A 17,141-nucleotide genomic window follows, 5' to 3' on the forward strand; every position below is an offset into this window, starting at 1 on the left:
CGACCTAACAAGCGAATCCAACCACATGTTGTCACGACCTAACAAACGTATCCAACCACACGGCGTCATGACCTAACAAACGTGCGTTCGCCATCACCTAGCAAACGTACCCAGTCACACGGCCTCATGACCTAGCAAACGTATATAATCACACGGCGTCATGACCTAGCAAACGTATACAATCACACGACGTCATGACCTAGCAAGCGTATCCAATCACACGGCATCATGACCTAACAAACCTATCTAACCACATTCCCCCGGGTCTGCTCGGTGTCCTCCCATCCGTCGTAGAAGTGAAATATTCCTGAGAACGGCGCAAAACACCAATGAAATAAATAAATATCTAACCACGCACTGGAATAAGCTGTCAAAATTATTCACAAACACAATGCAATTGTCCTGGGATTACAAGGATCCATCCAAACACTGCTGTGGTTGACAATGTATCCAACCACACACGCGAAAACTCGAATCGAATGAAACTAAGGAATATATCTGTAAATGAACCTATACTTGGGGTTTTACGCCGTACTTGGCAATTTTTAAGTCATATAACGACGAGGACTCATTAAGTGTGTGTACATATACAGAGTTCTCCTATGGTAGGGTGAACCTATGTCGCAAAAACGCTGCGGCCACTGAAGTATCAGTGTTTCCTTGCTCTACGAACCCCTCCGTGCAACAACAAGTATTCAACCACACACTGCGGTGATCTTGGGATTGCAGGACAAACGTATCTGAATGAAACCAAGGATGGCATATCATCAAAAATTACTCTGTAAGTGGATGTTTTATTAATCTTAGAGGAAAGTAGGACAAAACACCTGACATTTCATACACGCGTGTGTAACCGAAGAAATAACAATACCGGTACTACAGATGACCCACTTCTACACACCATATTTGTATGGGACGTTCTATAGCCCACAGAAGACGTTAACACTTGAGACACTGACCGGACAATATCGCAAAAATCAATAATTCAACATACTGTGCCAGGTAAGTGTTTGATACTGGTTAAAGCAAAGAATCGTAAAGAAAGGAAAAACCTGCGAAATACATATGCCAGTGAACCACAAATCTCACGTCAACCATATCTCCCAAGGCAGCTATGCAATATTAAAACACCAGACAAAACAGTAAACGCTGTAACTATACTTAAAACTGCTGTGTAACCTTTCCAGACGAGCTGTGCATCCTGTCCAGCAAGACCTCAGCCAAGATACGGGATTGCAAAATCCAATCATTTCTGCCGAAAGAACTATGCGATAATACTGAGATGTGCTCTAGAGGCCATTCTGGATTCTTCATTGGTGAATAGCTGATCGGTGTTTTCTTTGCACGGAGGCCCATCATTGTTTAATACCATGTGCTAAAAGAGACAGAGAACAAGCATTCTGGAACAGCTGGGACAGCAATACACGTCCTCAACCCACTTGAGCCATTATACATGTATGTGTATAAATATCAAAGTCCACGAAAGAATAAAAAGAGCCATAATTTCGTTCAAAATGGAAAAACGGCCCAAAACCTCGAACTTTGTGAAGGTGGTCTGTAGCTTATCTCAATGAAGCCATGTATGAAGTTTCAATTTAGAAAAAACAAACTTTTTGAAAGAAAGTGTGGAAAACAGGACAAAGCCCCATAGTTTTGATGACAATGGACTAAATGGCCAGAATCATTTGACACAGCGAGAACATTTCTGCCACGTCGAGAACTTTGTCAAGTGAACAATGGCCATAATTTTGTTCATAGTGGACAGAACTCAAACTTGGTCTGTAAGTTATCAAGTTATACATGTACATAAGTTTTAATTCAGTGTGATAAAGTGTTTCGAAAAAAGTCCAGAAAACTGATTAGCAATGGAGCAATGGAGAAGCTAAGAGTCCTTAGCTTCTAAGAGACCTCTGGTCCCCTCCAAAACCCGGAGGGAACTAAAAAAGATTATTGATTAGTCACAAAAATAAACAATATGAGTTTTATAGTTTTCTTTATTCTTCTCTCACGTCACAATTTTTTTCTCCACATTTAGTTGTGTTCATAGTTAAGCACCAATATTTGAGACACATTAAGGTGGAAACACTCACAACTGTAACTCAATGTGAGAAACCGATGCTGCATTTGTTCATGAGAATGTGAACAACATTGTGAAAGTTAGCTTGAAATTTTGATGTACAAACATATATTGTAAATCTAAATTTTTCAAAATTTCATCCTGATGTACATGTAAATGTCAAAAGCACCATTACAAAATATGCACAAAAGGCACATCATCTTAGAAACAGGAGTGTGTAAATAACAGAAAATTCAAGAGGAATGAAAGTTTCAAAAGTACAGTTTTGTCCAGAACAATTTCAACCCTTGGGAGTTATTTCCAGCACCTTCATTTGACATAAGCTGAAGTTCACTTTAACGATACTCAACGCAATCATCAAAACAGGCAGATATAAAACCCAATAATTCAGTTTTTGTTTTACCTTTACCAAAGACTTTTAAACAACATCTTAACATGAAAGAAAAATTCCCATAGATCTCAGTGTAATTACTTTAATATGTGACCTGTACGAGCTCTGATTCTGTACTTGTTGTAAGTACTACCCAGTGGCACCATAAAGTAGCAAACACACTTAATAACGAAAAATAGTAACAGGTAACAACTATGTGAAATAGTTATGTGACTAAATCAGCACTTGACAGCAACAGATAAGACTGTTACTTGTGTCAAGGACAATCATATACCCACACTTGCATTCAAGTATAACTGGAAGGTCTGGAGATTTCTGAGTAATTATAAAAGCACATTGTTTTCACTCTTAAATTTCCCAATTTTTTCACAGAATTTACAACCAAAACTCCAAAACATTATGGGATAATTATCTCACCTGACTATTGTTTAGAAGACTGGAACATCGCAGCATTTGACCAGCCAAAATTTCCACAGTAACCACAACTGATTGTGTACACAGGCTGTCAATATGGGGTTTGTTACTTTTTAAAAATAATTTCAGGTGACTTTTGTTATTTGTCTCATACCAACCCTATTTTCCAGAGATAAAGACTGAAAATAAATTGACAAATTTAAGGCTGTAAATCATTTTCAAAGATGTAAATTTCTCAAAATACACAAAAATATGACCTTATTACGAATCATGTTGAGATTTTTTTTCTCCATTATTTTAGCCACCACATATTTTATAATAATATGTACAGAATCTGAATACAATGAATGGTGACAATGAATCTGATGTTTGAGTATACTGTGAGACAGATAAAAAAAAACATAGTTTATTTAAGACTCAGGCACACAAATATACAACATATGTTTTATATACAGGTATCAATACTATTTATACAAGTAACCCTTAGCACCATGCACATGTCTACACACAACAAATACACTCTTGCTAACTTTTTATCACTTAATAAAACAAAAATGTGCACCATATCACCACATTTTTCAACACTAGAAACCTTGTATACAGCAAGCAAACAAAAATAAACAAAATCAAACGAACAAATGGAAAGCAAACAAAACTTGGATGAATTTTGAAACAAATGAAGGATGGATGAAACAAATGTATAAATCGTTCACAAGTCTTAAAAGCATAAAACTTTTCGTGGTCGTGTTAAATGTACATAAGATTCCACACAAAACTTTATCATTCAACAAAAATTAATTTTGATCATGACATAAATCACAACCTCCATAGAAGAGGAAATACATCTGGTGTGACTAATACACAAATATCACAATTTATAAAACAAATGAGATGCAATCATACAGGTGAATATTTGGCCCAGGTGTAAAAAGATCCACAGATAGTGGCACTTAAAACAGCCGTGAGCTGACAAACTCTGAAGAACTGTTCTGTGCATGGTCTACATGAATTTCCAGCTCTCCAATGTAGAGTTGACTAGGAACTCTCAGAGGTAAGCGTCGGCACTTCACCAGTACTCTTGTATCTGTACAGGCACTAAAAGCTGGCATCACCAAATGCTGGAACAAAAAACACAATTCATACATGAGGGTAACTTTTATTTCTGTTGGGGATAAAATAAAATATGCTAAGACAAGCACCAAAATTGAAATAATTTTATGAAAGAAAAGAAAATGTACCACAAGTCAATATTGTTTGTCCAAAAATAAAATGTATTTATAAACCCAAGAAGACCATTCTTGTTAATACTGTTAATATATAACAGTATATTTTAATACTGTTAATATATAACAGTATATTTTAATACTGTTAATATATAACAGTATATTCTAAAGCATTTAAATGCAACCAGTTTTCCATTCTTAAAATATTACAACAATGAACACAAAACCAAAAAGGCAACACAAAGCATACTTTTAACAAGTAATGAATTATTACATGAAATTCAGAAATATCTATTAATCATACTAAACCCAAACCACAAATACATGCACAGGTAACATAAGATTCTCAATGCAGGGTGACACATAGCAGGGTAGTTAATACAGGTACATGCAACTTCTCAGATCAAGCAAGCTCCGTATGAAATCTATCAATATTTATATACTGATTTAAAACTTATGTAAGAGTTATTCTTAACTATAGCTGTGTTTAACAAGTAGATGTGCAAGTATCTCATTTTTATTACCATAACCAGATGTAAAAATATGTGCTCATTGGGAGTAATGATCATGAGTTATTCACATAATTTCTCTGGTTAACATGGGCAATGTGAGATGTCCAATCTTGGGCTTGTTTTACAAATTGCATGCAGTGCAATGTGCGCGTATCTACAAAGCCAACTAGCGCTGTAGTTGTACAATGTATAACTAAAGCTATGTGCATGTTGTAAAATGGCCCTCAGAAACCACATGAATTGAAAGGTTTACAACAAAGTGTATCAACTATTTGATGTTAAGGCAGTATCCTAGGGTTGGTTAGTAATACAGTGTCAGACATCAAGTATTAGGTGACTGCTCTAGATTTAACTGGTAGTAATATCAGAAGTAATAACTTAATGGAACACATCTTTAAATTTTGACTAACGTGTGTGATGACAAAAGAAGGCGACTCAGTTATTACATGTAACCGTACTGTTAAATATCAATTAAACAGTTCCAGGTGTTAATTCTAGAGTTGGCAATGTGAAGTTACCCATGTGATGAGAGACAGACACTGAAAGGTGTCATATATCTATACCTGGGATTCTAACACATCCTATCACAATAACCTTTCTTGGGTTTTGCTGTTTGCTGGAAATGGGAATAAACATTCATTTTTTCAATAATGTGAAACAAAGAAGCCTCGACAAAAAACAAAGCTTTTAGTATAGGATAGTTTGATGGCAACCACGATGAAAAGAACAACAACAACCAAGCTATGATTGCTTGAATGTACATATAACAGCCATATCACATGCAGGTTAGTTGTTGTGGTTCTTTTCATTGTGAAAAATGACCACAGTAACAAAGCTCAGGGAGTAATAAATTAAAATCAAAGCTTTCATCCACTGTAGTTGTAGGCAGAGTTAAAATAAATAAGATAATAAAGTTAAACTTAAGCAAGAAGATCAGCCTTACATACATGTATGTCAATAAATATAGTAAGTACATTAGCACGTTTATTAATATTTCTGCTCATCAATAAAAACATTATGTTACTCCACAAGACCATAAAATTGCAACATTCTTGATTTTCCAGGATTAACAATGTAAACCATGATGTACATATGTTACATTAACACAAAGCTTTTTGTATGCACCAAAAAAAAAAACAAAACTAAACAACAACAGAGGAAAATATAAGAAGATTTGATAACCTAGGAGGTTGCAATAAGCAAAACAAATACCAATTTACATCTTGTGTACCTGTCTAATCTTACCTTTCTTTTCCAAGACGATTGCAATTTCTCGATCTTCTTCCTCATATCTGTAACATTGAACAGAGGCACATGATATATTCAGTATATGGACTGTTACTTTTCATTATGTCAGCAGAATATGAATATTTTCAGCTGTGAGATAAAATGCGAACATATTCAGGGTCAAATCATGACTCTGGTAAATCAGCAGCCACATCATCACAATATAAATATTTTTTACCGGTGAAGGAAAGACAAGCGTCTCAACCACTTGGCCACCACCTTCTGTCGCCATACAGGGTACCTGCAGCACTTAGAATCAAGGGAGACAAACCCTGCACTCACCTGTGTTTATCATCATCAATACAGTCTATTATCTTACTCCTCTGGTCTACAATGTATAACAATCTCTCCAGTAAATACTCTTCCTCTTGTTTATCTTCACTGGTTTTATCTGAAATTTGAAAAGTCACATGAATGAATTACAAATGCAAAAAGAACGGTAGCAGCTTTCTTAGTCCCACAGTTAAGTCAATATCCATAATAACAAATTGTCAAACAGGTGTCTTTTGTGTATGGAAACCATTTTGCAAACAAAATTGAGCTATTTGTGGTGTAAGGTACATTAAAACTTCTGGATGGAAACTTGAGTCAGTTTAAAAATAATTATTTTTAAATAAAGGGTATGGATATTCACACTTGTAGAATTTTCTGACTACATGTCACCATAGTTCATAAATTCCACAACACTTTGGCTGGTTTTACTTACTGGGTTTATCAAGAAGTCGGCGAAGCTGGTCTTGAACACTGTCTTGCTCATCTTCTAGTTCATTTTCCCGGGAACTGAAATAAGGCAAGGTAAGTTACATTAAACAAAGCCCATTATTTCTACTCCACGTTTATAAAACTAAATCACAAATTTCCCTCTCAGTTTTTCCATCAAATTATAAACATGCCTTCTCTTTACCTGAGTAAGATGTGAAGTACAAGGAGATACTGCAAAGTGTTTTTTTATCACTTAAATTTAACACACTGAAAGAAAGCTAGATATTTTTAGTAGGTCCGATTGTAACTTACGCATAGATGAGGTCAGCTTCCTGCCGCACCAGCTCATTCTTTTGACTGACCAGCAAAAACCAGTCAATCATCAGCATGTCCTCCTCATCTTCTTGTGCTGTGAACAGATGGACAGTCAGACAGACGCTCAGACAAACATATACACACAACAAATCCCTCTGAACCTCCACCAGCATCTGGTCACAGCAAACTACAAAACACTGACCTTTTAAGAAGTAGTGGGTAATTGTGATGTTTGTGATCATTTATTGTTATTGTAAGTACCTTGAAATCAATCATTGTTTCTTCTGCTTATCTTTTAATGAAAACAAATTCCAAAGCCATACATCTTTACAGAGGAAACTTGATGTTTATAAGCATCTAAGGTAATAAGTATCTAAGTTTATTCAGGGTTTACGCATTAATGCATGTACTACATGAGTAATTTGGGCAGCCGTCCATTTTTCCTCAAGTGCAGATTTGGGATAAATGTGGAAGGAGGTAGGAGTGTAAAGGAGGGTTTTGTGGGACTTGGGGGCCGGGGGTGGTGAGATTTTACTGGTATGTTATTAATTTAGTTTACTTGAAATTAAACTTCACTGGAACTAATGTTCTGAGCCAATTTTGGATGTAATCATTTTTAGATATATATATTATACAAGCAATTTGTTACAAGCAACATCCCCACATGCCCTATTTAAATATTAGCGTGGTCTAATATCTATTTACTTTCATTTGTATGCAAGGTACCCATAATGTAGTTTATTTTACCAGTTTATGAGCTAGTATACTCTATTGTCTTGTTACTGATATTTGTCACCAGATAATTATGAAATTATCAGGTGATTCAAAAACAAAGCATGCCAAAAATATTACAGATGCAAATCCCTCAGGCAACAAAACAGTAAATACATATAGCACAAACAGATGTACCTGACAGGCAATACCGTCACCTTCACAAACCAGTGAGTGATATCTTCATCAAACACTATCACAAAACAGCTGATATCCACCAGAGGGATGCAAACAAAAATGGGCAAACACTAGGAAGATAGGTGGCAAAATTACTGAGCCAAAGCTGATAAGATAACAATACTAAGCTCTACAACACTAACATGACCAACAATATCAAATACACTGAATAAAGACTATGTGACACCATGTTCCCATCCACATATCAAACCAACCCAGGCATGCCTGAAATACAACATTGAACAAGTAATACCAGGCAAAAGGAACAACAACAACATAGGCAAGAATGTTGAGTTAACCAGCCACTTCTATGTGTGAACTGGAACCATGAACGTGTATGGCAGTAAAGCAAGCAGGAATTACCCCAGTAACCTTTGAATGTCCGTCCTCATTGTGGTCTTTGAATCTGAAATGGTTAGAAAGATGAGGCGCATGGAGTTGACTGAGGATGAGTTAGGTAGAAAGTGTTAGGTTGGTTTTCCTGACTCCCATGCGGACCACACACCCCTGAGCAGCCCGGGATGTGGCTCCCACACATGTATAGTGACTTGCGTTGAACTCGCACAGAAGATATGAAGTAGCTGAGTGACCAGCTCAGTGGGTGAGGTCACACTGGTCATTCAATGCTTCTGAGGATTATCCCATACAGTTATAGCCACACAAGCAGCCAGATATGAACAAGCTCTCCCCTATACAGAGTAAATAATGAAAAGCTCCACCAGAGTTGCTTCCCCTTATTTAGCCCAGCTGATCCCCATCCCCCCTTCACCTAGGAATGTATGGATGGACATTTACCCCTAGGCTTTTCTCTCAGGTGATCTAGAAATGAAGAATGATCAGATATCCCTATAGTGATGCAATGTGTATAGGCATGCATTGATAATGAAAGCTGAAGAAAATAGAACACATCAATCTCAACTCGCTATATCACTACTATAGGAACCACACTATGAAAGCTATCTCACTGTCTTAAACATCTTGTGGAAATAACAGTAACCAAAAGTTACATCTAGTACTTTTCATTCCTAAATTTCCGTGTATAGCAATTGTAATGATATACATATACATAAACTATAGGCTACAGTTCTCAGCTGTATCATAAGTCACAAGAGCAGCATTTGGAATTTAACCCTTTTTAACACCCCCTTTTTTAACCCTTTTAGCACATTCATTAGCACAAAATGTATATAACCCCCTCCCCTCCGACCCCACCCCCACCCGAAAAGGCCAGATGGTGACATCAGTCATCTGCACTAGAGGCTGTACTTATGCACAAAGAACAGTCTCTGACATTCCTAGTACTGCCATCTAGGCAGCCAGTTTACGCTCATGACACTGTTACTTAGGGGTAAATATCAAGGCAGGCTTACTAAACTGAGTTGAAAACAGGAGGACATCAGTGAGAGAAGATTTCAGAGTACATCTATAATGTATATCAATGCCAAACAACTACATATACATGTACATCTAATATTTATAGTTTTCCCTTTTAAGATATATAAACTGGAACTGAAAATCTATGCATTTGAAATCTGCACTCACGCTATAGCAAAACAGAGTCAAAATGCAATGACTGTTAATCATAACTAATATCGATTACCAACTAAATACATGTAAATATACATGTATAGACAAAATAAAAGAAAAAGCCCAATTAACACAACACAGAGCAACAATATTACAAATGTGTAAGAGTTACTCTCTTCAGTTATTTCAGTCCAAAAATTACTCAACAAAACTTCAATTGTCCAGGCAATTCTCACTACAACTACTTGTACAGCTATTAAATGTAGTGCAGTATTAGATATTTAATAATTCCATACATAAAAACAAATCTTTTCAAGGTTCGTTTTCTTCAGAATTCACAATAAACAGCAAATATGCCTTGCTTACATAACACATCCCATGGTACATTAATCATACCAGAAGACAGAAAAACTACTGTATACATACAACATTAAAATGTACGCTTAATAATGAGCTTAAATGTACAACTTCTGCAACATAGGTTGGATCATGATTGCATACATGTTCAGTTCCCCTAAAGTCAACAAGATCCCCCAACCCACCAACCCAAGAACACAGAAACTAAACTACTCTCCCACTCACCATTCCTGATGGAGTCCTCAAGCCGACGGCCTTTCAGCTCCAAGTCAGTAAGTTTACTGTCAATGTCCAAGAGTTGACGCTGGATTTCCATAGGTGTTAACTTCCCAGGGCTCATCTGAAATGAAATTGAATGTTTTTTTCATTCTAATATGTTGGATGTGATGCCCAATATGGCATCAAACATATTCTGGTTGACTGTGTTGACTTTGCCTATGTTCGGCAAAGATTCTACACAGTCAACTCTATATATGATTTATTTGACAGCATCGCTGGCGATGTTGTCATAAATTATTTGAAGGCCATTGGCCTATATCATAAAATATAAATTTTAATTGTCATAAATATCTATAAACAGTTATATACATATATATTTATACATGTACTATAACCATGGTTTTCGAGTTTTAACTCTTAGTTTTCTTTTATACGATTTTAAACATGTCTACTTTTGGTTTTACTTTTGGTGTTCATATTATTATATCGAAAACCTTAACCGTCTCACTTTTTCACCTTGTTCTCGCCATGATATGGCTGAAATATTGCCGATGTGGCGTTAAGCCATAATCATTCATTCATTCATTCATTCTAATGTACACATACAGAAACATTAAGATGGTTGTGTATACAGCTGCAAGTTGATCCAGTTTTTACACTTGTCACTTAAGTCTTTTACAATATATTGTACTGAAGTTGACATACTTCATACTGAGCTCATTTAAAAAAAAGAAAAAAAACAAAAAAAAATCACACGCTAGTGGCTTCATAAGTAGTATGTTTCTTACCCCAGGTCGTAATGGACTTGTCCTGTTGCCTGCTAAGTATTTCTGGTGTTTCTGGGCACGGTTAACTGCTGGTGGAGACTTTGGTCTAGGAGGGGGTTGTCTCCCCTTTTTGTGCTTCTCTTTCTGTTGGAATTCAGAGCTGCTATCCAAGCTGCTATCATCAAAATTAAACTTCATACCTGGTGACACTTTTGTCCGTTCTGATTTGCCTACATTTTTCTTCTCTGTGTTATCACCATTTTCAATGATTTCAATATGTTTTTTGGTTGTTTTGTTGAGGTTTGGTCGCTCTGGTCTTTCTGGAACAACTCGCTTTTTCTCAGGATCCACAGGTCTTTCTGGAACAACTCGTTTCTTCTCCGGACACACCTGTCTTTCTGGAACAAGTCGCTTCTTCTCTGGATCCACAAAGTTGCCCTTCCGTTCCTCCATTCTCTTCTGGGCCTCTTTCTGCCAGTCAGGTACAGACTCCTGTGATTTGGAGAATTCTTTAGGCTTTTTATCTCTCTTCTTCAAGTCTTTTGTTAAGTTTAACACCTTCAAGTTGTCTTCACCAACGCAAAGGTCTCCGTTTTCATCTGACAAGACGTCCATAGATTTTGGTCGTGCTGGTTTGGCGTTTCCGTTTTCTTTCCGTCGTCTTGCCTCTTTTTGCCAGGCTGGGGTAGGAGTTGTGTCTACTACAGGAGTTGGCAGTGGTTTATTCTCACGAGGTATGTCTTGTACATGAGAATTCTCAATCTCCTCTTTATCATGTAGGTAATCCAGAATGGCTGTTGTTGACTTTGGTCTTTGTTTGGATTTGCTGTCTTTCTCCGCTTTCCGTCTTGCCACCTCTTTCTGCCAAGCTGGGATAGGTGTTGTGTCAATGACTTCATTATTGCTTGATGCTTTTTCATTATGCTTACTTTTACTAATATGTGATTGTTCCTTGGGTTTACTATCTACATTTGCTGTTGTTTTGTTGTTTGAATTTTTAATGTTATTGCTCAGTACATTGCTCTCTGTGGCATTGCTCACTGGGGAGCGTGGAGGTATCACTACAGATGTCTTGGATTCTGTGGTTAGTTCAGGCCTCGTGGGACTGCCTGGTTGTCTCTGTCTCACATTAGCCAGAGACTTGAGCAAACCACCCAACACCCTTTGGTCAGCCTCTTCCTGTGGGGGACGGGAATCAGGGTATACCATAATGGCCACAGGTGGTGAGCCTCTATTCTGCTGACCAGCCTTACTTAAGGCATCCTCAGTTGATGTCTCCTTGGATGTAGCATCAGTAAGCCCCACCCTTGGAGGTTTAGGCGGGCCTGATCGAGGGGTTGGGGTTGGGGCTGAGTGAGGGGTAGTGGGGCTCCTAGGGGGTCTGGGAGGGGCTGTGGAAGGGCTTGTTGGTTGAGATGGCTGGGATTTGGGCAACTCTGGTGGTGTGCTCCTGGGCAAGGGGGGTGCAGAGCTTGGTTCATCTGGAGTTATGGCAGGTGGAGTCACAGATTTACTGCGATCTATTGAGAACCTATCACTTTTATCCTCACTTTTTGTTTTACTTCTTTCCTCCTGACTTCTTAACTTAGTCCTCTCTTTGGATTCCTTAATCCTCTCCCCCACTGTTTTATTCAACTTTTCATTGCTACCACTGAGCTTTTTGTCATTTTTCTTCAAAAACAGTCTTGTTTTAGGGGTTGGATTAGTTATATCTGCACTCTCTTTCTTGTCAGATTTGGACAAATTATTATTATCTTCACTTTTGTCATTCACCCCTGACTGTAATGCCAGTGGGAGTTTCCTAGGTTCAGTCCTCTTTGTCAGTCGTGTTTCAAGCTCTGAAGAATAACTATTCTTCAATGGTTTGGTCACAGTTTCATCCACTTCCATTTTTTCCACATCCCTACTAAACCTTGACCTTTCATGATTACTATCAATTTTTGTGGAGTTTTCCTCTTCTTTAAGAAGAGACTGTCTGGGTCTGGGAACTGGTGTGGCTCTCTGATCGATGCCCTCGCTCCGAGACCTTGAAGATTTTTCATCTTTAGACGGCGGCCATTTGTCTGTGACCTTCTTTTCTGAAGGTTCACTTAGCCTGCCTGGCAGATCACTCGGTCTCTGTGTTGAAGACGAGTAGGGCTTTCTCTCAGCCTTTGGGCTATGAGACCTCTTATTCCTCCAGTCCGACCTACCCTCCTTTTCCAGTTTGTCCAAGACAGACTTAGCATTGCTCCTGTGATCTTCAGAGTGTCCATTATCTGTAGTCTTCTTCCTGGACTCCACATCATCTTGTTTGTGTGATCTAGGTTTATACTTCTCTTCACTGTGACTATTTATGTTAAGAGCCACTCTGGCTGTGCCCCTGGCTGGTGACCTTGACCTCTGTCCTGCTGACTTCTCTGGGGCAGCAAACCCTTTACCAAGCTGACTCATACCATTCACACGTATGTCTTCCTTCCCTGAATCTTTCTTTTCATCTTTCTCAAACAGAGCAGATGGTTTGGCATAAACTTTGCCAGATGGTGACAAATCGCTGTGTCGGTAACAGGACCTGTGGTACAACTTCCCATCCTCGATGTGCCTCTCCAGAAGATACACTTTGTTCCTGCAGATCTGACATGTTTCTCCCATTGATGCCACTCTCTGGTGTTTGGCTTTCTCCTGCAAGATAAGGTTGTGAGAACTTAGAAGTTTATTCTTTCAATCACATGTAAGTCTATGCACTCAAATTTATAAGTGACTGAGAGAAGTGTGCTTCATGTGATTACTGTCGATTGAAAGCTTTCATGAACCATTAACATTTTTTAGCCGCGTTTTTCATTCACAGGTAGGAAATCAACAGATGTAGTTATTTCCTTATATATGAATTTGAAAATTTGGATCACTGTCCAATAAGGCTGTAACCTCTATTGAAGTTCTTGACCCCAAACAAAACTAACTGCAATTTATGCAGGAAGTACCTGGGATTTGTCCTGCTTATTTTCATGGGATGGAGTGAATCTCTTAACCTCTGGTCGTGACTGGGGTTCACTCCCTTCATGGTGTCGTTTTGTACCACTAGGTGTTGCTGTTTTATTGGCTACACTGATTCCTGGACCACCCACTGTAAATAAAACAATACATTAACCAATGGAAGATAGTTAATGATAGTGTTTGCCCGAAATTTAAAATAAGGACAGCTGAATACCTAATTTTTGGGTGAAAATCCAGCTGAGTTTGCTGGTTAGAAATAGTGTGGAGCTTCACATCCACTAGAAGACTTTAGTACATAACAAACAAAGGCGACTTACAGACGGGTTTGTCCTTGAAGTAGTTGTGGTACTGGGCCACGTAGGTTATAATACTGAGTCTGTCAGGGACTTTCATGGCCACCATGTCTGCAGCCTCTAACAAGGCAGCAATGTTCAGTTCTTTCTCTGCCACATCAAATGCCTGAAATGATTCAAAATACATGAGCATATGACTGGTATTTACTCATCAAGGCCGCGGATATCATCATTTATGGTAAAATATGTGTGTAGTACAGTGTACAAAAACACACCAATCAAACAAACAAATAAAATATGACTGATACTACTAGCTATCAAGACCCTGGTTATTATCATAAATGGTAAAATACATATATTTATTTCACTGGTGCATTATGATGGGAGGAAACCGGGCAAAGTTTTGGGCAAACTCACGACTACTCGCAGGTTGCTGGTAGATATTCCCATGTATGGCCGGAGAGGGAGCCGGAATGAGCAGAACTGGACAGCGAGTGCATAGGTGAGAGGCTCCTGAGAGCTACCTCAGCCCTGAAAGCCCCGGTATTACATGTCCCTAGCGTATAGTTATTATTATTATTATTAATGGTTAAATACATAAGCACTATATACATAACACTATTTGATCCACCATGGGGGAAATTAGATCACACGTTACTTCACAGCAAGCTACTGAAATAAATAAAATTTAAATTTGAATTTTTTGCTTAAATTTATTTCCTTTCTCATTCCACGCTGAAAATAATTTTCAAAGCATCAAAAGGCATGAGCTCTTAGCCTATCATGAAATGTACAATGACTGCAATCTAACTCTAAAGCCCAGATCAGAAGGACTAGGCATGCAGTAACAAATTAAAGGTCAAAAGTTAGCCACAGAGCTACACACACAGACATAATGTTTAAAACAAAACAACTGTAAACATTTTCGCATGTCTGTACAGAGGAACAGGGTTGACTCTCATACACAAGCAAATATGCACAGGTGGCCGATATGCACTCTTTAAAACAAACATGCTACATGTGAAACAAACTAGAGAGCAGTTATGAAAGTGAGGGCCAGAGTTGACAATGATGTGAGACAGGGGGACCAGTTTTAACAGACCACTGCGGCAGTCTTTGAAATTCTTCCTGGGTTGCAGTCCTGGCATACTGCACATTCCATTCCCTGTCTTTTACATTCCTCCGTATTTACTAATGAATTTCTTCATCCACACAGCATTACTTGTTTAAGCCGGGTGTAAGTTTTTCTATCTGGTAGATCAGGCCTGGACAGGTGTGAGTCGTTCATTAGGGAGGATAAGCTGGCTGTGTGGAGACGTGTGCCACAGGCTTACATGACAGCCAGCGCTCTTAACCAGGACAAGTAAACCTTAGCCTCTCCCCCATCTCCTTATCTCTCAGTGACACACAGGTATGTGTTACATAGGTCTCATCTTAAGAACTGGCCTAGGCATCATCACGATCCTCAGTGCCCCATAACAATGGCCCCTCTTAGGTGGGGGTCAAATACTTACACACTTACACTGGCTTAATTAGGAAATTAAGCCAGAAACATAAATATCCACTTAGTCAGAACTGTACGCAGATTATAAGGCATTAATTTTTACAACCATTAATCCATTAAGGTTTTTCTCAGAATGACAGCTTCTATACAAGCACATAACACTTTGCTCTAGCTACACCTGTTGCACTTTAATAACCATTCTTCTGAAAGACTGGTCACAATTCTACTCAATGTGGCCCCATAAAAGCAAATATTTGTTGAAATCAAGGCATTTAATAGGACAAAACAAAAGTACCTGAATCTACCCATTGTTTTGGATGGAGTATTGAAGGATAGAACAAAGAGATGAGCTGAAGCTGAACCTAATTAACATAGTGCTCATTCCCCATCAATCAGACCAGGTAAACGAGCTGGTAAATTAACAACACTGTAATCAAACAGACTCAAAAGCTATACGGACTGACCTAAGGATATTGAAAACAAAAACATTCATCATGTACAGAGCCTAATTATACAGATATGATTAGTTTCAAAATACTTATAAACTAAATGAAGAACAGCAATGTATCAAGAATGTATATCATCAAAGCAAGGCATTGACCTCATCTATCTGGCGAAAAAAAAATTAAATAAAAAATATAAACAGGTCAATTTATGAAAGATACATGTAACTCATGAATGAAAATTCAGTTTAAATGTAATTGCATTTTGTCTACATGTAGACATCCCCCCAGGTGCCAGCATCCAATTGGAGTACTGCCCATTTAAAGTACCATGCCAGCATAATACCTAAACTATGCAAGAGCACTTACTGGCTAATTATTCATGCCACTGCCCTACAGTCTAGTGGTCACTGACCTATGTTGTCACGTGATTTATTGGCTGCAGTTAAAAATAAGCCAGGAAGTAGTTGGTCAGAACCCTGGCAAAAAGCGACGTTTTTTTCCTGTGTTTGTGGCTCTGCTCAGTTTTAAACTTAGATGTGATTTTTTTTTTTTTTTTTTTTTTGATTGGTGTTTTACGCCGTACTCAAGAATATTTCACTTATACGACGGCGGCCAGCATTATGGTGGGCGGAAACCGGGCAGAGCCCGGGGGAAACCCACAACCATCTGCAGGTTGCTGGCAGACCTTCCCACATACGGCCAGAGAGGAAGCCAGCATGAGCTGGACTTGAACTCACAGCGACCGCATTGGTGAGAGACTCCTGGGTCATTACGCTGTGCTAGCGCGCTAACCAACTGAGCCACGGAGGCCCCAACTTAGATGTGAAATATTCTTCAAAACACAACCAAAACCAAATTAAAGCAATAACTTGCTATTCTGTTCACAAAAGGAAACTAGACGAAGCTGTAGGTGTTTACAAACTGGCTAGTTACAACCTGCTCACAGTGTAATATTCAAACCCAAAGAAAATTTTATTACTTTAAATGATACGTTACTTACCACATTACCCCATAAGACACACAATACACAGACAGGTGTACTGATATGCTCACAACACACCATTAAAGGAATCAAACATGCATTTTTCTTAAAGCTGTCACAAAGTGCCAAATTCCATTCCACAATTTAGATATTGTAGGCTAAGTTCATATCATTATGCTGGCATACAATGTCTGTGTTTAACAT

At 38.2% G+C, this 17,141-nt stretch overlaps 1 protein-coding gene across 6 annotated transcripts in view; it reads right to left on the minus strand.

Moving 5' to 3' along the window:
* Positions 1 to 1,976: 1,976 nt before the first annotated feature.
* LOC135472515 (MICAL-like protein 1) overlaps positions 1,977 to 17,141 on the minus strand; it is a 42,307-nt gene continuing 27,142 nt past the window's right edge. For 3 of the 6 annotated variants that reach the window (XM_064752059.1, XM_064752048.1, XM_064752068.1), the window contains exons 4-14: positions 14,030 to 14,171; positions 13,700 to 13,842; positions 10,761 to 13,400; positions 9,979 to 10,093; positions 8,665 to 8,688; positions 6,919 to 7,015; positions 6,611 to 6,684; positions 6,187 to 6,295; positions 5,863 to 5,909; positions 5,181 to 5,233; positions 1,977 to 4,000 (exon numbers count right to left, since the gene is read on the minus strand). In XM_064752059.1, the coding sequence (XP_064608129.1) occupies positions 5,202 to 5,233; positions 5,863 to 5,909; positions 6,187 to 6,295; positions 6,611 to 6,684; positions 6,919 to 7,015; positions 8,665 to 8,688; positions 9,979 to 10,093; positions 10,761 to 13,400; positions 13,700 to 13,842; positions 14,030 to 14,171 (3,423 nt within the window). In that variant the 3' untranslated portion in view covers positions 1,977 to 4,000; positions 5,181 to 5,201. Of the gene's footprint in view, positions 4,001 to 5,180; positions 5,234 to 5,862; positions 5,910 to 6,186; positions 6,296 to 6,610; positions 6,685 to 6,918; positions 7,016 to 8,241; positions 8,276 to 8,664; positions 8,689 to 9,978; positions 10,094 to 10,760; positions 13,401 to 13,699; positions 13,843 to 14,029; positions 14,172 to 17,141 lie in introns of those variants that run through there. The other 3 variants (XM_064752084.1, XM_064752076.1, XR_010444535.1) reach the window with 3 other exon arrangements.

Source organism: Liolophura sinensis, chromosome 1 (assembly GCF_032854445.1).
Source record: "Liolophura sinensis isolate JHLJ2023 chromosome 1, CUHK_Ljap_v2, whole genome shotgun sequence".
Taxonomy (NCBI): domain Eukaryota; kingdom Metazoa; phylum Mollusca; class Polyplacophora; order Chitonida; family Chitonidae; genus Liolophura; species Liolophura sinensis.